The sequence below is a fragment of the Onthophagus taurus genome, chromosome 1, assembly GCF_036711975.1.
Source record: "Onthophagus taurus isolate NC chromosome 1, IU_Otau_3.0, whole genome shotgun sequence".
Lineage (NCBI taxonomy): Eukaryota > Metazoa > Arthropoda > Insecta > Coleoptera > Scarabaeidae > Onthophagus > Onthophagus taurus.
Window position 1 is genome coordinate 22,374,552 of NC_091966.1, and position 24,889 is coordinate 22,399,440.

The following is a 24,889-nucleotide window of genomic DNA, read 5'->3' on the forward strand; positions in this document are numbered from 1 at the left end:
CAGTTGTTACCTTCTACTACTGCTCACACCGCTCGCTCACGTTATAAAGCAACTCAAGCTAATATGTCACGTTTAAATTAGTTATAGAGCAGTATCAATTTGCCCCGAAGAAGAACATATCTGAATTAGAAGTGAATAAATTATATGTGATTTACGTCTGTGAAGCGGATTACATCGTCTACATGGCCATCAGTTGTTGATTTGTAGGATGGTTTATTCGTATTTTTACCAAAACGTATCGCGGAGGTTTATTAATCTAATTTTATTATTAAATTTATGTTTTAATTAATAAATTAATATTTATTTTTGTTTTTTTATTTTTTGTTCTGTTCAACTGCATTAAACTGGAAAGGTTTCGGTGGTTTATTCACTTTAAAGTATTAATCTTATTGTATTATTAAATTTATGTTTTAACTAATAAATTAATATTTATTTTTGTTTTCTTATTTTTTGTTCTGTTCAACTGCATTAAACTGGAAAGGTTTCGGTGGTTCGGTGGTTTATTGACTTTAAAGTTTCTAGATTTCTCCTTGCAGCTATCAGTTCAATTCCTAGAACAAGTAAGTATTATGTATATTCCGTTAAGTTACACCACCGAAACCTTTTTTATATTAATTGTATCTAAATTCTATAACGTCACATGAATTTTTAAAAATTAACGCGCGCCATCTATCGCCCATCAGACCCCCCGCTTAACTGTCCACCGCCGTTTGGCGTTACTTCCACCATCCACCGCTAGGTGGCGTCCCGTGATGCTAGTTCCACCATGCACCGCTCTTAATTCTAAAACGTCTCATGAATTTTTAAAAATTTACGCGCGCCATCTATCGCCCATCAGGCCACCGCTAAGTGGGCTAGCGTCGTCTATCCACCATGCGAGTTCCACCGCTAGGTGGAGCCCCATGACGCTACTTCCACCATCCACCGCTAGGTGGCGTCCCATGAAGTAGGCAACCAACATAGCGGTAGTTCCACCAACCACCGCTAGGTTAGTTCCGCTACACACCACCAGATGGCGCCACATGCATTTCAAATTTCCCGCGCGCTGTGACGTCACTTCCTACACGCGCATGCGCAGACGTCACAGGGGGATTAGGGGGATTAACATCCGGTCGGGAACTCTCGTTTTTATACTACTATTGGAAAGACGCTTTCGCTGGACCCAATTGGTTATCGCGTGTTCGTTGAGTGGTGCCGGTTGGACGATTGTGTTTTTAACCGATTTACGTGGAAAATGGCGGAACCGAAAGAGCGACCTAGAAGAAAAATTGAAAAAACAGCTGATAAAACAAATGCCGATGTAGAGGCGAGTGGAAATGTAGAAATGACAAATAACCCGAAGTCAGGGCCGGATCTAGCTGAGCTTTCTAGCCAGTTGAGTTCGATTTTGATGTTGGTACAAGAAAAGGACAAGGAAATCCAAGCACTTAAGAAAAGTATGGATACAAATCGGTATGTTTCACAACCAAATATTCCATTTTCCGAAATTTCGTCACAGATACCGGAATTTTCTGGTGAAAAAGATTGTTTAAACATTGAGGAGTGGACTGAGAGGATCTATAACTTGATTCTGATATATGAGATACCTGATCGTGTTGTTAAAATATTAGCTACGAACAAATTAAAAGGAAACGCACGTAAGTTTTATGATTCAAGTGACCTGATTTCTAGTACATGGGACCAAGTGAAAACTGCTTTAGTAGAGATGTTCGAGGTGTACGAGGATGTTGCGTCATTGGTCGATAAGGTTAGAGCGAAGAGATGGAAACATGGAGAAAGATTTGAAGATTATTATCATGAAAAATGTAAATTGGCTAAACGTGCTGGTATGTCGGAAACAGAGACAATCAGTCACATTATCCGAGGTATCGATAACTTTTCATTGCGAACTCAGTTGGTAATGGCTCGACATGGTTCGTTGAAAGACTTGTTGGACACTATGAAACTTGTACAAAACGAAGCGGGTTATATTGGTCCGAGAAAGATGGAATCTACTGAGATACGTCAACCGAAGAAAGCAGAGAATAGCGGAAGTTACAATGCTGGAAGTAGGGGCACGACCAACATTACAGGAGCTGCACAACGAAATCAAGAAACGCGAGACATTATTTGTTTCAATTGTCGCAAACCAGGACACATAGCCCGTAAGTGTAGGGAACGTCGCGTCGAGAATCGCGAAACGGTTCAGGTGGTTACTGGTAAACTGATGACAAAGTACCATAAAACAATTTTGGTTGGTGATAAACAATTCGTGGGACTAGTAGACACGGGGTCTAATGCGAACTTAATTAAAAATAATTCGGCGAAACGAATTGGATGCGAATTTCAATACCAGCGAAACGTATTGACGGGACTGGGTGCGGTGCGCGTGGATAGTGAATGGGAAATAAATACCATAATTAAAATAGACAATTGCGAGTACGAGATCTGTTTTATTGTTGTTCCGGACTTCGCGATAGACACTGACACGATAATCGGGCGCAAATTTCTCGATTCGGTGATGTGGACAGTTACTAGAGACAATGTTGAATTTCGAGCGCCAAAATCTCAGTTAGAGGAGCATAATCAAATAGATATTTTTCAGATTGAGCTAGATGATTACAACATGGAAGAAGAATTATCCATTAATCAACAACTTCCAATGGAAAAGAAGAAAGAAATTGAAGAGATCGTGCGAAAATCCGACTTTTATGATTCCGAAACGAACTGGGATACGATTACAAAGACAAAGATGAAGATCAAAATGAATACTAATGAACCAATTTCATCAAAACCACGAAGAATGGGTTTCCATGAAAACAAAATAGTTAATGAAATAGTCGACAAATGGCTGAGGGACGGTGTGGTGCGTCCAAGCGTTTCAGAATATTCTAGTCCAGTTGTATTGGTTAAAAAGAAGAATGGAGAAAACCGGCTATGCATCGATTTTAGAAATATCAACAAGTATACCCTGAAAAGTCAATTTCCAATGCCTGTGATTGAAACTTTAATTGACAATTTAAGTGGATCCAAGTATTTTTCATTATTGGATCTGAAAAATGGTTATCACCATGTAGAGATGGACGACGAATCTGTTAAGTATACATCATTTGTTACATCTACGGGGCAGTACGAATTTTTGAAGATGCCGTTTGGGTTGTCAGGGGCACCAGCAGTGTTTTCGAAGTTTGTGGCAGAAATATTTAAGGACATTGTAAAGGATGGAGAACTTGAAATATACATCGATGATATACTGGTTCATACATCGACATTAGAAGATCATGTCTTGTTGTTTAAAAGAGTGATTGAAAGGATTAGAAAGACTAAATTGCGACTTCGTTTAGATAAATGTTATTTTGCCATGAAAGAGATTAATTTTTTAGGCTACCAAGTAAGAACAGGTGAGATAATGCCTGGAAAAGAAAAAACAAAAGTCATCGACAATTTTCCAATACCCGGAACGTTAAAGGAGATTCAAAGATTTCTTGGATTAACCGGATATTTTCGAAAGTTTATACAGGGTTATTCACGAATAGCAAGACCGTTATCAGATTTGTTAAGGAGTGACAAGAAATTTATGATGGGCGAAAATCAAAGAAATGCATTTGAGAAGTTGAAAACTTGTTTAACAGATAAACCAACGTTAAAGATATTTGACCAATCACTAGATACCGAACTCCATACAGATGCAAGTGTGGCGGGACTTGGTGCATGCTTATTACAGCGTCATAACGGAAAATTACATCCTGTTTACTTTGCAAGCTGGAAAACATCACCTGCTGAAGAGAAATACCATAGTTTTGAGTTGGAAGCTCTAGCTATTGTCAAATCGTTAGAAAAATTTAGAATTTATTTACTAGGAAAGAAATTTCGTATAATAACTGATTGTAATGCATTGCAGCAAACGTTAAAGAAAAGAGAGGTAAATAGACGAATATTAGGATGGAGTTTAATAATGCAAGAATATGAGTATGAAGTGGAACATCGAAATGCTGATAGAATGAAACATGTTGATTGTTTAAGTAGAGTATATAAGACTAATGTAATAAACGTCACAGAAGAAGTAATAGCAAATTTAGTGGCTAGTCAAGAGAGCGACAAAGATATCAAGGAATTAAAACGAAAAATTCTAGATGAAGAAGAACTCATTATGGAACAAGGGTATTCTATGTTAAATGATAAAGTGGTGAGGAAAATTGATGATAGAGTAGTATATGTTGTACCTAGAGCAATGAGAAAATCATTAGTAATGGAGACTCATGGACGACTTGCGCACATGGGATTAGATAAAACATATCAAGAATTAAGACAAAATTACTATTTTAAAAATATGAAGAAATACATTAAGAAAGCTTTGCAAAATTGTATTAGTTGCATTGAGCACAATCGAAAGCAAAATGTGAAGGAGGGTTATTTATACAATATTGATAAAGGAGAAATTCCTTGAAAAAACAACTGCAGGAAACCAACATATTTTGGCAATGATTGATTCATTCACAAAGTTTATATTTTTGGAAGCAGTGAAAACAACAAAAACAGAAGAAGCATTAAAAATATTGCAAAGATTATTCAAAATTTTTGGATATCCTAAGCGAATAATTACAGATAGAGGAACATGTTTTACGAGCGAGAAATTTAGACAATTTTGTGATAAGAATGATATAAAATTAGTACAAGTGGCAGTAAGAGCACCGAGGGGAAATGGGCAGATTGAGAGATATAACAGAACATTTTTACCATCATTATTAAAATTAGTAGAAGATAAACCTGAAACATGGGACGAGCAAGCATTGACAGATGTACAAATAGCTATTAACTCGACTTGGCAGAAAAGTACCGGTAAGATACCATCGGAAATCATGATGGGCTACAAGCTCAGAACAAGAGAATCGTCTACTATACCAGAACAAATAAAAGAAGAAAATGTCATAAAAGATTATACCCATGTCCAAATTACGACAAAATCAAGAAAAATCGAAACAATATTATGATTCCCGACGAAAACCGCATATGAGATATAAAGAAGGAGATTTGGTTATGGTCGAAAGGGTGGCAGCACCTACTGATCGAGTGGCTAAGATGGGAAGTAAATTTATTGGACCATATCGCATTAATAAAGTATTGGACAAAGACCGATACATTGTGAAAAGTATTCCTGGGTGTGAAGTAACTCAAAAACTTATGAAGGCGTTATTCCGCCGGAACGACTAAAACTGTGGATTAGACATGAGGATAGTGAAAGTGAAGATGAAGAGGAAGGCGAGGATGAAGAAGTTAAAGACGGAGAGGAGGAAAATGTTGAAGACGGAGAAAAAGATGTGAACGGGGACGTCACAGGATCAGGAGAGGCCGAGCTGTTAGCTTCCTGGGACCCGATGACGTCGATGGGGAGCGTCGATGACGAACTCCAAGAAGAGAGAGAGAGCGAGAGACGTTAGTTAGTCAGTTAAGAATCGGTCACAGAACGGAATAGATTTTGGGTGTGGTTCGAGACAATTATTGAAATAGTTATTGTTGTTTTTTCGTTAAAAAAGTCGTTTATTGTGAACAAAGTTGTGTTTGACTGATTACTGAACGCTCGGCCTTAAGCCTACAATACATTAACGTTAATTGCAATTTTAGCAGAGAAAAACAATTAAAACATTTTCCGAACATTGTCTTAGTCACTTCTGTAATACTGTGTGTCATGGAAAAAAATAACGCGCAAAACTGATAACAGTCATTAAATGATATTTCAATGCCCGAAGCAGTTGTAAATGATACTTATAAGTTGTTTTCTTTATTTTTTCCCATGGCACACTACAGTATACCGAAGTGACTAAGACAATGTTCGGAAAACGTTTGAATTGTTTTTCTCAGTTAAAATTACAATCAATGTCAGTGGATTCAGAAAAAAAATCTTTATCTAATAACCTGAAGAAAAACATACCGAGCAATTTGAAGACCAAAGTTGATTATCTCTTGAAATTGAAGATGGCATTGGAAAAAGTTTGTTTGTAGCATGAATCATAGTATTCATCAATCCTTTTCATTTCGATGTGGATCTGACAAAACGATGTAAGCGCCATTTGTCAAATTTTGCAGTAACTTAATAAAAATGATTTCTATGTATAATTATAATTGAATTATAACGCCAATACATTTTTCTTGTTTTGTTTAACTACCATAACCGTTCTGGTACGACAAAGTTAGCAACAAATACTTGGATTTCCAGTAAAAAAGGTTTTCATGTCGCTTAAGTCGTTTTAAGATTACAAATGGCGCTTAAGTCTTAAATACATGTAGTTACGCCATTCACTTTGTATGAAATTGTGATCAAAGTGGTACTTACGTCAAACTTACGTCGTAGATAATTTTTTCCATTGATCACTTGTTGCCTCTTACGCAGCTGTATGTTTCGTTGCTTAAGCAAAGTGTTTACTAAGGCCAATTGATTTAGTGATGCATAACACTCACATTGCTGCCAATGGTTATTATTTTTTGAATACTCTATCAATAACTAAATCATACAAATTATGATCTTAATATGAAAAAAAGAATATTTATTCAGTAACATAGTAAGAATCAAAGTAAGAAAAATATAAAATTTTTGCTTATGTACCTACGCAATAACATAAAATAAAAAATACTTTTTTAAACAAATAAAAATTGTAAATGACTCTTTAACAACAAAAATAAAAATATTCATTAGTGACATAAATAATACTAAACTAAAAATCACATTTTAAGTAGGTATAGACACGAATACAATAAGGTAATAAATTCAGTTCTGCTGGAAGTCTTCAATATCAGTGTCAGGTAAGATGTCCGGGATATTAGCTTTCGTTTTTAATGAAAAATATTCATGATGATATTGGGGCTCTATTACAAACTTTTTACACAGGTCAGTAAGATCATCATATTTGTTTTTATTGATTGGCAATTCAGAGTTGTAGGCACGTTGTGGGACAGCTTTACCCAAGTTTTTAGTCTGGAAGGGGACTTCGTCTGCATTTCCATCGTCCTCCTCATAAGTGTCCTTTATTTTAATACTATTTGAACAGCGCTTGTCAAAAAGTATTTCTACTATATCAGATATTTTAATATCAATGCCGGACGACGTTTTAAGTTTTTTATTTGGAATTATGCTCTTCCAATCGAAAATTGCATCATATTTGGTAACAATCACATTATAGGGCTTTGGTTTCGTTCGAGAATTTCTTATTACTGTCGGCCATTCTGAAGGAGCTTGAATGAACATGTTCTTTGATCTTTGTTCGATTACTGCGTGGACACTATCAACTGGCATGTATGTATGCCCGGATACCAAGTAAGTAAAAGGCCTTTTCTCAACGATTCTAATGATATACCACTTCACATAGATATTTTTATTAATAAATAAATTATGGCCATTTATTCTTTTAATTGGCAAACTGTTCAGGTAGTACGCTATGAAAACAATTGATAGATACGTCGGTTATGACAGCTTAAGGCAAAAGTATGTTTCGTTTAGTTTCTAATTAACGTTGATTGAGGTTTTGTAAATTATTATCAACATGAATTTTTCTAGTCAAGAAAGGCGTGATATCATTGAGTGTTAATTTTATGCTATAAAAATGCAATACAAGCTGCAGAACAGTATTTTGAACAATATTTTGATCGTCGCCAGCCTTCTCTACCTACTTTTAAGAGACTACCTACTATGATAATTATGGCGAGTATGGCTAAATCGTTAGCTTAACTATCCAAGAATACGATGTCGAAATTACAAACAGAAATTCGCATTCCTTTAGATTTTATGAGCATGAAACCAAGCTGTCTGCCGTAGCCTATACTAGAGATGTGCGCGTGAGTGATTTTTTATTCCCGCTCACGATCTATACCACGCGGGTCACGCATACCACTTACGTGAATATATGAATCACGTGACTCACGCGTGATTCACTTGTGACATCATTAGCGAAAAATCTCAGCACTTACTATGGACTAGCAATTCGAAGACATATACATCGATAGTGTAGAAAATATGAAAACAGCGATTATGGCGACATACTATCATATGATATCCACCGATGAAAATCTTCGACATGAGTGTTGCCCACAGGGAGAAGACAACTGGTGCGTTTGGCAGAAACGAACAGCTCTTGGTATGGAGCTTGCACCGCATCCTACTCTAATGCATCCTGACATACAGCAGGAAATTCTGCATATATATGAAGATTTATCAAAGGATGAATTACTGGAAAGATGTTTAGGTGGTCACCAGTAGGTACGCAAAGCTTCAAGTACGCTGAACAAATAGATAACCAGCGCGTGAGTCGACAGAATCGACGTAGTTCATTGAAATCGAAGGAAAGTCGGGAAGCTCGAAAAGCACTGGTGCAGGCGCAAAATGAAGCCTATGAGGAAGAAGAAGGACTGATGTATGGTGCTGGAATCGAGGATTAATCGGTGACTACTTTATATTATTGTTAACTTTTCAAAATTTCTAGTTGTCGAGATTTTTTTTTCAAACGCGTTTTTGTCAAAATGAGTTTTTTTACCTTTGCGGGAACTCTAACTCAAAAAGTAATGAACCAATCATTATGTAAATTGATAGTATGATTCTTTATAAAATTACGAAATATATGAAACCAACTTTTCAGATGATATCATGATTTTAAGAGAGTTTTCTTTTGCATAATTAGTAAAAAAAAAAAGTTAAATTTTAAGTAAATTTTTCCAATACCTGCAAAATTTTTAATTTTCGTTACATTTACCTGCATTGAGGTTCATATTCTTAGAAAATAAGTTATTAACCTAAAATGAAAAGCTTTTTGATATCAGATGAAAATTGAAATGGCTTCGCAATTGGAGAACCTTAAGTACGACGTCCAGCGGACATCAGTGAATAACTTTGTTATTTTTCGATAAAATTATTCAAAAAAATTCACAAAAGTTGTTCGAAATATAAACAAAATAGTGTCAAAATTTGATTAAATTCTAATTAATTCTTCCCACCCAAAAAATCCTAAAAAATCGATGAAAATGAGCCTTCTAATGTGGTTTCCCCACTTAATAGACATAATCAACATTTATGGATGCTGGAAAATCCGCATCATGTTCAAGAGAGAAGACCTAAAGTTAAGTTTGGTTTTAATGTTTGGTGCGGTGTTATTTGTTCAAGAATTCTTGGTACGTACATTTTTATGGTACGTTAATGGGAGATCGTTATCTTCACTTTCTACAAAACGAGTTCGATAATAAGTTGGATGAATTGCTCCTGCAGACACGTCATTTGCTTAAATGGTTTCAACACGATGGGGCACCACCACATAATAAGCTGACGGTACGAAATCATGGAAACTTACGTTTGCCTTAAGTAGTATAGTAATGAGAGTTCAGGACCGGAAACGATCTTTAAGGATCGTGTAATGTCTTTACTTTATATCAGTTTATCAGATTTTTATTTAAACACAAAGTGTTAATTTTAAAACATATTTTATTTCCCTTATAATACAATTACACCGGTCGCGAGTTTTATCGATGAGAGCTTGCTTAAGACTTCTTATACTATTCTATTCTACTTATTCCTATTACCTACGTCGACGGCCGAATTGCTGTCGTCAACAATGTATGATATTTCCTTTCTTTGGCATAAGATTGCACATGGTTTAATTTATAGAATCTATTAAGGTATTTTTCCATTACACCTTCAAGCCAAAGAAAGAAAAAAAAAATCATTTGACATATTTTTTTTTCTTAATTCTACACTTCTTATTATTTTCACTGAATATATTACTTAACACATTGTTTATGCCCTAATATTTCTTTGTTTTTAATTTTAATTAGCACATTTGGAGCTTTTTCTTCCACTACTTCATAAGGTCTATCGTACAAAGGCTCCAATTTATTTCCGCACTCATTTTTTAATAACACCTTATCTCCTAACTTATAGCTAACATCGTGAGCTCTACTATCTAACTTACATTTTCTATTTATCTTTGATACCACTAAATTTTCTCTAGCTTCATTACAAGCAATTTGTAACTTATAGCTCAATTGATTTGGATAGTCATCAAAATTATACAGGGGTTCAAAATCATATTCTAAATTTAGAGGTAATTGACATTTCTTTCCAAATACATGCTCATATGGTGTAAACTTTGTTTCCATATGAACAGTATTGTTAAAAGCAAAGCACCAAAACTGAATCCAAGAACTCCATGTATCTACATTTTTGGAAGCATGTATTTTTAGAAAAGATCCTAAATTTTTATGGGTGTTCTCTAATGCACCCAATGTGATATGCTGTAGATTGCATTTGATTAATCTTGAGCATAGTACAACAGTCTTTGAATACTGAAGCTAAGAATTCAGTTCCTTGGTTACTATTGCTTTCGGAATTCCGTACCTCAAGATAAAATTTTCAACAAATGATTTAGCCACTGTTGCTGCTTCTTTATTTTCAAGAGGGTAAGCCTCTACACACTTTGACAATTCACACTGCAATGTCAAAATGTATTTGTTTCCAAGAACATCTTGATTAAGGGGCCCTACTAAATCAAGATAAACTTTTTGAAATGCCGAATTTGCAGTAGACGTAATAACTAAAGGTTCTTTATGCGGAATTGAATATTTATACCGCTGACAACTATCGCACTTTTTTATGAAGACTTCAATATCATGTTTAAGATTTGGCCAAAAGAAATAACGTTTTATGTTAGCATATGTGCGACTAATTCCCGCATGACCGCCAGTGGGTAAATTATGAAAATCATTTCTAATTGTTGCTGTTCTCTGTTTTCAATAAGCTAGGCGTCAGTAACAACATTTATTTGTAATTTGTATTCTTTAATTTTATTTACGAACTTATACAGTCGGTTAATGAGCTCATTGTTCATTTTATTTTTATTATCTTTCAAGATATATATATTTTCAATCTCATTTTGAATGCATATTGAATGCAGGTCTCTCAACGACACATCTAATGCTGACGTTGATCGAGGTATCTGCTGCATAATAATTTTTCGTGCGCGCTTATCAAAATATATGTTTTCCGATTTATTTTTAACTCTACAAATATTTAATTGTACTGCATTAGGGGGGCAATTCAATAACTCCACTATGCCTGGGTGATCAGTCCAGTCAGTAGAATCATTTTCATTGTTTCCCGTATTCAAATTTTGTTTCAATCTAGCTTGTGCCCGTGTTGTTACTAACACGTTAGTACCCAGTTCCTTTAATTGTGTGGATTCAATTCTCGATAGAGCATCCGCAACTACATTTTCAGTTCCTTTTATATATTTTACAGTAAAGTCAAATTCTTCTAATACTAAGCGAAATTTTGTTAGTCGACTTGTTGGATTAGTCATACCAAATAAGTAAACCAGCGGTCTATGGTCAGTAAATATATCAAATTTTTTCCCAAATAAATATGGCCTAAAGTGTTTTATTGCCCAGACAATTGCCAACAATTCCTTTTCTATAGTACAATAACTTTTATCTGCTTTATTTAATGTACGACTTGCATAAGCTATCGGTCTATGTGTTTCGTTAGACAAAACTGCACCTATTGCACTACTTGATGCATCCGTTTTTAATATAAATTTTGATGTATTCGAAAAATTTGGATAACCTAATACGGGTGGTGAGCTAAGTGAAGTCTTTAATAAATTAAATGCTTCTTAACATTCAGATGACCATTGAAATTCGATATTTTTCCGTGTTAATTTATTTAATGGGTGAGCAATTTTCGCAAAATTTGGAATAAAACGCCTGTAATAATTGACTAATGCCACAAATCGCTTTGTTTCGTTCGCTTTTCTCGGGGTAGGGTAGTTTTTAACAGCTGCAATTTCCTTTGATCTGGAGATACTCCTTCACCAGATATTACTTGCCCTAAATAAGGAAGCTCTTTTTTCAGGAAGTTACACTTACAATTAGACGGATTTAACTTTAAATTGACTTCTCTTAACCTTTGAAGTATTTTGTTTAAATTTTGATTATGGAGTTCTAAATTATTGCCAAAAACTATTATGTTGTCTAAATAAATAAAGCATGAGTCGTAATTTAAACCAGATGTTGCAATTGTGATGACTCTAGAAAAAGAACTCGGACTGACTTTTAGTCCCATTGGTAAACGTTTCATCTGGTAATGACCTTTGTCAGTTGTAAATACGGTACAAGGTCGGCTCCAATTCCACTTGATAGTACCCTTGCGTTAGGTAAAGATGCGAAAAGTAAACAGCTCCCGATAAAGAATCCAAAAGTTCATTAACGTTTGGTAAAGGAAATTTATCATGTTCCAGACACTTATTTACTAGCCTATAATATAATCTATGACCACACGCCATTGTTTATTTCCATTGTTATCCGGTTTCTTTGGTAGTAAAAGTGGAGACGACCATTGAGAACGAGCATTTTCGATAATTCCGTCGTCCAACATCTTTTGTACCTGTCTTTGTATTTCAGCTTTCTGTGTTTGAGATTGTCGAAAAGGTTTTACATATACTGGCACAGCATCTTTTTGCAAGTAAAGTTTTTGTTTGCAAATATTAGACACTTCGAGAGGATCTCCTTCTAAATGAAAAACATCTGCAAACTTTGCACATATTTTTGGAATAGCTGTTTCTTCTTCTTTATTCAGATTTTTAGTGTATATTAAGTTAAGTACTTTATCTATACGATTAACCGATATATTTTGTTCTTGAAAATTATAAAAATCATAATTTGAGAGTACTTCGACAACTGGTTTAAAATTTCTAATTCGAACCTCTTTGTCATTAACGTTTAGTATTCTAACTGGAATTAAATTTTGTTGTGGTCTAGCAAGGATACCGGCTGTAAAAACTTCTTTGCAAATTTCGGTTGGTAAAATTACACAATCGTTTTCTATTGATGTTTTAATATATTTAATGATTTCGCACCGTGGTGGAATAACTGTATATTGTTTATGTTTCGATAATAATGGAATGCAAATTTTTCTTTGATTGATTTGTAAAGACATTGTAAAAGTTTCATAGTTTAGATCAGCGTTGCATTTTAATAAAAAGTCTAAGCCTATAATTCCATGAATAGAATCGTGAGAACAACTAATAACGTGAAATGGGATGAAGTGGGATATCGTATTATTCTGAAATTTAATTGTCATTTTACATATCCCTTCCGAAAACATAGAACCGCAGATACCGTTTAGTTTAATTTTTTGAGAACTATCTATATAAGAGTTATTAACAAATTTTGAAAAAACAGCTCTTATTTTAGCGCCTGTATCAATTAACAATCGTAATAATTGTCCTTCACATTCCACTTCTATGAAATTAGCGTCATTGACTTGTAATATTTTTTCCGACACATTATTGTTGACGAAAAAATGTGGCGGTGTTATTTTCTGTTTCCTGTGACTCGTCTTGTTGTACCGCATAGATCCGATTGCCTACACGAACATTACCCCATTCGTTGCCTCCTCCTTGCGCGTGTATAACCTCGAGTATTACCGCGATTGTTATTTTGATGTCTCAGATTTTGCTGATGATTATTATTAAATTTATGATTATAATAAGTATTATTTTGTGAATTTCCACGATTGCCGCGATTTCCATGATAGCCAAAATGTCCACGATAGCCACGACATCCACGGTTTTCTCTCCAACTACCTCTAAAATGAAAAATGTGGGTGTCTTGCCCTAAATTATTCCTACTTTCATCAACCGCAACGGTTATAGCTTCCTTTAACGATGCATAGTTTCTAGCTTTGACAATTGTTCTTAAATCATTATTTTTTAAGCCGTTACAAAACACGTTTATTGCCAATGTTACATTGACGACTGATAACACATTTGTGCTTTCTCTGTTACCTTTCGCTTGCTCAATAGTTAAATTGTTCATAAGGTTTTCAATTTCTGAACCAAAGTCGTTTAGTGATTTTGAGTTTTGACGCGCTTGGTGCAATTTTAAAGAAAGTGTTGAGGCCGATTATTTACTTAACAAATGAGTTTTTAGGTCCTTTAGTAGGTCTGCTACAGTAGTATAACTTTCATTTAATTTAATTTTTGCGTTCTCGGATAAACGGGGTTTGATGACATATCGAATCAATTGAGTTTTACTTGGTTCATCGAGTGTATCAGAATAAAATTCAATGACATCAATCAAATGTTTAGTTGTGTCCTCCTTGCCATCCATTACTGGCAGTAATGATGACGCAATTTTAAGATCAAATTTATCAGCCATGTTTACATATATTTATTATTTCAAAAGATGTAATTAATTTATATTTCCTATCAATCAATACTAACCTAGTGGACTCTATTGTATTTCTAATCTTAATTTTACATTCATATATAACCTTCTGAACTTTATCCTCTAAATTACCTATTTCTATCGTATAATTTGTTTCTAATTCTCCTAATTCTCCTTCTAATTGATCTAGTGATTCTCCTAAGCTTTCTTAAAATTAAATCTAAATTTGCTCGCTGATCTTTATTATCCTTTCCAACGTTTGTTGCAAACTTCTCTAACTTTTCAGCCAACTCATTAAATCTATCTATCATATCTATACGCTTGATTCTATCTGATCTAATCTATTTTTTCCCAAATAAATATGGCCTAAAGTGTTTTATTGCCCAGACAATTGCCAACAATTCCTTTTCTATAGTACAATAACTTTTCTCTGCTTTATTTAATGTACGACTTGCATAAGCTATCGGTCTATGTGTTTCGTTAGACAAAACTGCACCTATTTGATGCATCCGTTTTTAATATAAATTTTGATGTATTCGAAAAATTTGGATAACCTAATACGGGTGGTGAGCTAAGTGAAGTCTTTAATAAATTAAATGCTTCTTGACATTCAGATAACCATTGAAATTCGATATTTTTCCGTGTTAATTTATTTAATGGGTGAGCAATTTTCGCAAAATTTGGAATAAAACGCCTGTAATAATTGACTAATGCCACAAATCGCTTTGTTTCGTTCGCGTTTCTCGGGGTAGGGTAGTTTTTAACAGCTGCAATTTTCTTTGGATCTGGAGATACTCCTTCACCAGATATTACATGCCCTAAATAAGGAAGCTCTCTTTTCAGGAAGTTACACTTACAATTAGACGGATTTAACTTTAAATTGACTTCTCTTAACCTTTGAAGTATTTTGGTTAAATTTTGATTATGGAGTTCTAAATTATTGCCAAAAACTATTATGTTGTCTAAATAAATAAAGCATGAGTCGTAATAAATTACGACTCATCTGGTTTAAAAACCAGATGTTGCAATTGTGATGACTCTAGAAAAAGAACTCGGACTGACTTTTAGTCCCATTGGTAAACGTTTCATCTGGTAATGACCTTTGTCAGTTGTAAATACGGTACAAGGTCGGCTCCAATTCCACTTGATAGTACCCTTGCGTTAGGTAAAGATGCGAAAAGTAAACAGCTCCCGATAAAGAATCCAAAATTTCATTAACGTTTGGTAAAGGAAATTTATCATGTTCCAGACACTTATTTACTAGTCTATAATATAATCTATGACCACACGCCATTGTTTATTTCCATTGTTATCCGGTTTCTTTGGTACTAGTAAAAGTGGAGACGACCATTGAGAACGAGCATTTTCGATAATTCCGTCGTCCAACATTTTTTGTACCTGTCTTTGTATTTCAGCTTTCTGTGTTTGAGGTTGTCGATAAGGTTTTACATATACTGGCACAGCATCTTTTTGCAAGTAAAGTTTTTGTTTGCAAATATTAGTCACTTCGAGAGGATCTCCTTCTAAATGAAAAACATCTTCAAACTTTGCACATATTTTTTGAATAGCTGTTTCTTCTTCTTTATTCAGATTTTTAGTGCATATTAAGTTAAGTACTTTATCTATACGATTAACCGATATATTTTGTTCTTGAAAATTATAAAAATCATAATTTGAGAGTACTTCGACAACTGGTTTAAAATTTCTAATTCGAACCTCTTTGTCTTTAACGTTTAGTATTCTAACTGGAATTTAATTTTGTTGTGGTCTAGCAAGGATACCGGTTGTAAAAACTTCTTTGCAAATTTCGGTTGGTAAAATTACACAATCGTTTTCTATTGATGTTTTAATATATTTAATGATTTCGCACCGTGGTGGAATAACTGTATATTGTTTATGTTTCGATAATAACGGAATGCAAATTTTTCTTTGATTGATTTGTAAAGACATTGTAAAAGTTTCATAGTTTAGATCAGCGTTGCATTTTAATAAAAAGTCTAAGCCTATAATTCCATGAATAGAATCGTGAGAACAACTAATAACGTGAAATGGGATGAAGTGGGATATCGTATTATTCTGAAATTGAATTGTCATTTTACATATCCCTTCCGAAAACATAGAACTGCAGATATCGTTTAGTTTAATTTTTTGAGAACTATCTATATAAGAGTTATTAACAAATTTTGAAAAAACAGCTCTTATTGTAGCGCCTGTATCAGTTAACAATCGTAATAATTGTCCTTCACATTCCACTTCTATGAAATTAGCGCCATTGACTTGTAATATTTTTTCCGACACATTATTGTTGACGAAAAAATGTGGCGGTATTATTTTCTGTTTCCTGTGACTCGTCTTGTTGTACCGCATAGATCCGATTGCCTACGCGAACATTACCCCGTTCGTTGCCTCTTCCGGCGCGTGTATAACCTCGAGTATTACCGCGATTGTTATTTTGATGTCTCAGATTTTGCTGATGATTATTATTAAATTTATGATTATAATAAGTATTATTTTGTGAATTTCCACGATTGTCGCGATTTCCATGATAGCCAAAATGTCCACGATAGCCACGACATCCACGGTTTTCTCTCCAACTACCTCTAAAATGAAAAATGTGGGTGTCTTGCCCTAAATTATTCCTACTTTCATCAACCGCAATGGTTATAGCTTCCTTTAACGATGCATAGTTTCTAGCTTTGACAATTGTTCTTAAATCATTATTTTTTAAGCCGTTACAAAACACGTTTATTGCCAATGTTTCATTGACGACTGATAACACATTTGTGCTTTCTCTGTTACCTTTCGCTTGCGCAATAGTTAAATTGTTCATAAGGTTTTCAATTTCTGAACCAAAGTCGTTTAGTGATTTTGAGTTTTGACGTGCTTGGTGCAATTTTAGAGAAAGTGTTGAGGCCGATTGTTTACTTAACAAATGAGTTTTTAGGTCCTTTAGTAGGTCTGCTACAGTAGTATAACTTTCATTTAATTTAATTTTTGCGTTCTCGGATAAACGGGGTTTGATGACATATCGAATCAATTGAGTTTTACTTGGTTCATCGAGTGTATCAGAATAAAATTCAATGACATCAATCAAATGTTTAGTTGTGTCCTCCTTGCCATCCATTACTGGCAGTAATGATGACGCAATTTTAAGATCAAATTTATCAGCCATGTTTACATATATTTATTATTTCAAAAGATGTAATTAATTTATATTTCCTATCAATCAATACTAACCTAGTGGACTCTATTGTATTTCTAATCTTAATTTTACATTCATATATAACCTTCTGAACTTTATCCTCTAAATTACCTATTTCTAACGTATAATTTGTTTCTAATTCTCCTAATTCTGCTTCTAATTGATCTAGTCTCCTAAGCTTTCTTAAAATTAAATCTAAATTTGCTCGCTGATCTTTATTACCCTTTCCAACGTTTGTTGCAAACTTCTCTAACTTTTCAGCCAACTCATTAAATCTATCTATCATATCTATATTTACCCTATCATATCTATACGCTCCTTCTAGTTACTTCTTGTCGTATTTTCTTAATTAAACATCTTTTACAATAGTTATAAAAACAACGTATCATACCGATTACAATGAAGATACGAATAAAAAAATGTCGTATTTCTTTCCATTTTCCACCGTTGTTCCTCCACTGTTTCCAGCTTGAGAAATGATAACCTCTTCCCTAGTGTTAGTTGAACCCATTTTTCCGTTTTAATTTGTGTATTTTTTACAGAAAACGCAAACTACTGTTAATATTATGAAGACAGTAACGCTCAATGTTGTTGCAGCTATCCAAATCACTACGATTAATTGTTGGACTATTTCTTCTGATCTCAGTGTATAATCTTCATCCGTATATGACATTTTCAACAGTTTTTATTACTTTCTTTTTACACATAATATTACTAGTTTTTAATGTCCAGGGCTGGCAGGATCGCCATGTAATGTCTTTACTTTATAGTTTATCAGATTTTTATTTAAACATAAAGTGTTAATTTTAAAACGTATTTTATTTCCTTTATAATACAATTACACTGGTCGCGAGTTTTATCGATGAGAGCTTGCTTAAGACTTCTTATACTATTCTATTCTACTTATTCCTATTACCTACGTCGACAGCCGAACTGCTGTCGTCAACAATGTATGATATTTCCTTTCTTTGGCGTAAGATTGCACATGGTTTAATTTATAGAATCTTTTAAGGCATTTTTCCATTGCCATCGTAGGATCAGTCGACGGTGGCGCCACCTAGCGACGAGCGGCGGAACTAAGCACAAAAAAGCGGCGGACGGCGGAACTAAGCAGAAAGAAGATTCTACAAGCGGCCATTTTTAAAATTTACCTGATGATCAATAGATGGCGCAGCTTAAAATTTACCTGATAATCGATAGATGGCGTTGTCATATTTTTAAGTTGAACCAGAAATTGCTCCCTCTGTTACGTCACGCGCCAATGTCAGCGCGGGAAATTTGAAATTAGAAAAAGAGATTGAACAGACTTTGAATGCTTAAAGGCGACGCGCGCGCGCAGGATCTTAGGAATATTTCGGAAATAACAATAACACAATTTAATTCCCATAATCAAGCCAATATATTGAAAAGTATTAATAAGCGTTTTTACAATAAAAATTACAGAATATTAAAAAAATGATAATAAAAAGCTTAATGTTATGACACTTTTTTTTACAAATTCAATTATATTGACAGTTAAATAAAAATAACAAAAATGATGTACGTGAAAAATACATTTAAGGTAAAGAAGGAAAAGATTTCGGCGGCTCACAACGATAAAACAGAAACTCAATAAAAACTACGTACAAAATAATTAAAATTATCTATAATTAAATGCTATTGTTAATACTATGATGACCCCAAGCTAAAGTATTAACCCCATCATCACAAATATATCGCTTGGAGTCCTTTGGTGAAAGAACCAATTTGTCTTGTATGATAGTAAAAATCCTATGACTAAAGCTTCTAAACGATAATTGCTTTTTAAATAAAATTGATTTAGAATTTAGACAATCTAGATAATTCTCAAATGAAATGTTACGTTTAACAACGGCTTTCTTTACACCTTTGGATTTTTTAGTAACTCGCCCATCAGCGTCCATATTAGCATACACTTTTGACCTGAAACCGATAAATTCAACCATTATGTTTCCACAATTCTCATCTTTCATTTTACCTAAAACAGCTTTATTATGTAACGGTATGTCAAACTGATTATCAGGACTGTAGTTCGATGTGTCAAATTTATCTAAATTCAATTTCACATCTTTATAAACATCATCCGAATCAATTAGTACAGTGAAGCTATCGATATCCATGTAACATAACGAAATACAGTCACCGTACTTTGGTTTTAAGAAATCATAATAAAATTCGTACATTAATAATTTTGAAAGCACTAAAACCGTAAAAACTATGTATAGAGGTTTATCGTAAATCACGTAGAGATGATCCATTTGAATAGCCGAAAATATTTCAGTAAAAATTTGTATGCATTTAAAATTTAATTTTACGATTAAGTTGTGAGCACAAAGACGTAGTCGACCTGCGGTTTTACCAGTATGCACATCATCCCAACTGGTCACTAATCTTACATCGACCCGCTTATCAACCTTTTCCATTGTCTTGCCGAATACGGAATTATTCATCAATTTAAAAAAATCTTTTTCAAACACATTCTTAGCGGATTGACGTAATTCCGTATTTTTATCGATGTAAGATTTCAATCAAGCTACCTGTTTGAACGATAAAACTCTATTAATTTTACTAACCAGAAGACCGTGAGCAACAGCCTGTTTTAAATTTCTGTAATGGATCACATAGTTTTTTTTATTAAATAAATTTGGAATGAATCTTTTATCGTTTTCACATTTACCGTTAGGTGGTACAATGTTTTCAGATAGAAAAGGTAAATCATTATGTGCATCATGTAAATACTCCGGGTATTCGATATCCACATCTAAAATGTAGCCGTAATCTGAAGTATCTGATATATTATTAAAATTAAAATTTAGAATTTGGGTTTTATTTTACTCGAAATTGGAAACGGATAAATATTGAGACATACATGTATTTAATGTGTTGATGGAAAATTGGGGTTATAATCATCCATATATTTATTATTGGCTTTAGCAGACCGTAGGAAGCATTGAGAAATACTTCCACGGATTTCTTAATAAAATGGACTTGATCTATATCCGTCAATAATTCTAATTTAATTTTGGTGAATTTCAACATGACATCCCAAGACAGTCCTGGCGCCTTATAATAATGAGCGGGATCTAAACCGTAAGTTTTAAAACAAACTTGCCTGAATTTTTCAAATACATCAGCCAATAAAAGAACATCAGTCTTTAAGTACAAGTCGGAATATTGTTTCAAATTTTGACAATTAAATTTTTCCTACACACATTGAGCGTGCAAATTGCTCATCGCTTATATCTTCTAAATTTAATTTGTTGTAAAACATGCTCTTAGGTGGTAGTGATGTATTATTTAGTTTATCGAAAGAGGTTATATAATTATATGGAAATATACCCTTTTTCGTTAACAATTTAAAATGTTCCGGATGTGGAAAGAATTTACGTATATTGATAAAGTCATATATTTCGTGGTTACCGGCTAAAGAATCTAATGAAGATGCCATAAATCTATATAAATCCACAAATCTTAATTTAAAAAAAATATTTTTAACGGGTTTATCTTTATTGATTACTTTATCGACCAACACTCTTTTACTGAAAGTGATATATTTTTCTTTATTGTTCGGCAATACATAAAGTCCATCTTCATCCGCATAAGCCATTTCTTTAATAAATAAATGACAATCGTAACCGCTAAAATTATGAAAGAATTGGAATAAAATTTTGAAATTAAGATTACAATTTGTATGCGCGGGTGATCGGAATTTACCGCTAATATAACAATGATCGTGCACCTTAATCTGGTCAGATGTGAAAGGATTTTGACAAATAAGAAATTTTCAGTCGAATCGAAATTACGTTGCTCATCGGTTGTTAAAGGTATCATTGGTTTTACGGTTTTCAAGTATTTGTTATAAATAAATTTAACATCATCGATTAATTTTGTGATAAAAACTTGAGATAAATCAAGTCCCGTATACGTTTCAAATTTATTAAAACTGCTAATAAGCGAAACTGTACGGTTGATGCATCTCAACTTTTTCAGAAAAAGATTTGCATAAATTGGGCTCACAAAAGTTGATGGGGTGTAAAATCGATTCGAAGTCAGCATATATAACGAACGGGGTCATCTGTCCGAATTTATAATTATTAAATTCTAAAATATTTTCGAGGGTATATAAGCCGAAACAATTGGGTTTTGATTTTAAATTTTTAGTAGGGATAATTGTTCTTATGTGATTACAATCTTTACTCTGATGTGCGACTAAATTTTCAAAGATGTATAGAGCCGTACGATTCGTACATTGACTTGAAATTAGTCTAGAAAGATATTTAATTAAAACAAAATGTCCTTTCTCGTTTTCATATAAATAAAGCAAATTTATATGAATATCACGTCTTGTTGGTAAAATAAATTGGTCCTTCCACCGTATACTAATTCGAATTCTTAACTAACTCATAAACATTAACGCGTAAATTATTTAATTTTTCCACTTTAATTATATCTTTTAAACTAACAGGGAAACGAATACCTTCTAAATTAAGAGCATTTGAAAAATGAGGGTAGCTCGAAGTCCGGTCTGAATGTCGATCGGTGGGATGAAGAGCTGCCGTTAAACACCATGCTAAACACGCATCATCTTCATAATTTTTTATGTTGATGCACGCGTGTTTACCATCGATTTGATGAGGTAAACGAATATAGGATGATCCAACCAGAGGTTCAAATTTGTTGATGTTAAGGAGCAGGTAAGATATTGAGTGGAAAGCCCACCCCGATCCACGCTCCTGAAGCTCTTCACTTTGACTCAAAATCCCCTGAATCATCTCATTGTAAACCTCATAAAAATTTGTGCCTTCTGTAATAACATGAAATTTTGTATTAAAATTCTTTTCCGAAAAAATCCTCTGCGCCGTTTTCATCAAAGCCGGACTTAACAAAATTAGCAATTACTTCATTTGTACTTTAATTGAACCGAACTGACAAATATTGCTATCAATGAGTCGATCTACTACACATCGTGATCTTTGGAGGTACGAAGGTATATCGTCCCCCGATAACACACCTGTTAATTTATAACAACTAACCCTACTTTTAAAATAACTACTTATTTTCTCAACATCACATCCTCCAATATTTTTCTCAGTGTGATGCATACGAAAATGCGCTTGAAGAGCATTTATTGAAGGATACGCGTTTTCGCATACTTCACATACCCTACATTTCATTCCCAAACCTGTAGATACTGAAGGGGATGGAAGTTCGATGAAGTTTTGATGATTTCCAACCTCCAAAGATGTTGAAGTAGATGGATGAGCGATGGAAATTTGATGATTTCCAACCTCGAAATTTCGTGTAATTGATGGTGACGGTTCACGTGTAACCACAACGGGAGCTAGCGCTGGTTGACGTGCTTTCACGTTTACTCCATGCACTTTTCGTTGGTGTAGAATTAGATTGTCCGACCTCGTAAATTGTTTATCACAAGTTAAACACCTAAAGTTAGGTTCACCCACGTGTGAATTTCGAATGTGCCGATTTAAATTACTTTTAAATGAAAATGACTTTCCACAAACCTCACATACGAACATTTTTAATATACGTTATAAGTTATTTCGATGGAACTGAATGTCTGAATTATGACTGATGTAAGCGTTGTGTTGATGATGTTAAACTGAATCATAAATTACGAGTTACAACACATATATCTTTTCAAATTCCATAAAATGCAAATTAAGCAGTTTTTATTAAGTCGCCGAGGACAAGTAGAGTCAAGTTACACTGTGACAATCGGCGCCCAGCTGCAATAACGCTGAGTAATCGAATTATTGGTGTAAAGGAAATTATTAAGGAAGCAATAAATTAAAAGTTTAAATTTAAAATAATATGATTTATTAACATTTAACATAAGCGCTTGCCCAAGAAATTAGAAAAATTTCGGGAATAATACAACTTAATTTTTCCCAATTAATCCAACACAAATATATTGAAACGTTTTAAACTAAAAATTACAAATAGATATGCATTTACATACAGTAAAAATAATTATTTTCGGTTAACATTTTAAAAGTTTATACACAATTAAACAAATATAAGATTTAACAATTGGTAAAAGTAGCAAATATAGTATTTGCATTACGAAAAACCTGTCAATAGTGATAATTGTAATAACAATCGTTAATATACTCAAACTCATTAAAACTAATACGGTCATCAATAATTAATTTAGCAGATTCGCTATCGGGAAAGTATCCATTAACTTTTAGGAAATCTTTAAATTTTCGATGATCTTCAAAGTCTTCATCACTATCAACATACAAAATTTCACACTTTCGATAAACTCTCCATATATTGTTTTCAAATTTACAGTAAAAGAAAAAATAACGATTTACAATCACGCATCTGCATCTCATCAATAATCCGCTTAACGGTGGAGGAGAAGGAGGAGGAAGACTCATCATCATCTCCTCCACATTCCGCTAAGAAAAAAAGAAAAATTAATAATAATATTGTAAAGCAAAAGAAAAAACAAGGACTTACAATCAACCTCCTCCATCAGATTAAATATCACCCCTCGTCGTGGGGGTGGAAGTGGAGACGGGGATCGGGGGCTATCATATACCCCCCACTATGAAAAAATAGTGAGAAAATAAATAATACTTAAAGCAAAAGAAAAAATAACGACTTACAATCACGCATCTATCGACGGAGATCTAGGGGAATCTCTTTCAAATCCCCCACATTCCGCTAAAAAAGAAAAAATAAAAAATAAATTCGAGAAACTTGTTGTTTATAAATCTTTTTTAACAATTCGAAAGTTCAGGACTTCAAAATTTATCGAAAATATAGATGATATATTTTGCAAAACTTACCTACAACTACTTCCATCTCGAATTTATATTTCCGGATGGTCATTGTACCATCCGGATTTTCTTGAACATGCAGCAAATATTCGCGATCCTTTTCGCTTTAACTCACATTAACAATGAAAGATGAAAATGATCACATCGTATTTATACTTAATTTTTTACGTAAGAGAGAGGAAAAATATTTCTCCTCTTTATATATTAGACTAGCAATATAAAGATCGGATTTGGTTTATTACATGACACACATGAAACAGGATCCTAGAAACAAGATCTATTGTTACCGTATAAATTGTAAATTAATCAGTTTTTGTTATTAGAATAGTGAGAAAGCATCAGATTTAGTTTATTACGAGAAATTGTAAACCAATGTCTTTTGAATTTCCATAAAATATTATTCCATGCGCTATCGGTATAATTTGATCAGAAGCCGATTTGTTTTATTCCTAAGTTCCCGCGCGTGACAATTACATCTGTGGATTTATATATCTTTATCAATATACGTAAATTCTTTCCACACCCGGAGCATTTTAAATTGTTAACGAAAAAGGGATATTTCCATATAATTATATAACTTCTTTCGATAAACTAAATGATATATCACTACCACATAAGAGCATGTTTTACAACAAATTAAATTTAGAAGATATAAGCGATGACCAATATTTGCACGCTCAAT

The 24,889-nt window shown here is 33.6% G+C and overlaps 1 protein-coding gene across 1 annotated transcript; it reads right to left on the reverse strand.

The window, feature by feature from the left end:
* Positions 1-22,293: 22,293 nt before the first annotated feature.
* On the reverse strand, positions 22,294-22,935 carry LOC139429553 (oocyte zinc finger protein XlCOF15-like). The gene has a single exon (XM_071195386.1). It carries the CDS (start codon positions 22,933-22,935, stop codon positions 22,294-22,296), a length of 642 nt encoding a protein of 213 aa, XP_071051487.1.
* Positions 22,936-24,889: the final 1,954 nt, after the last annotated feature.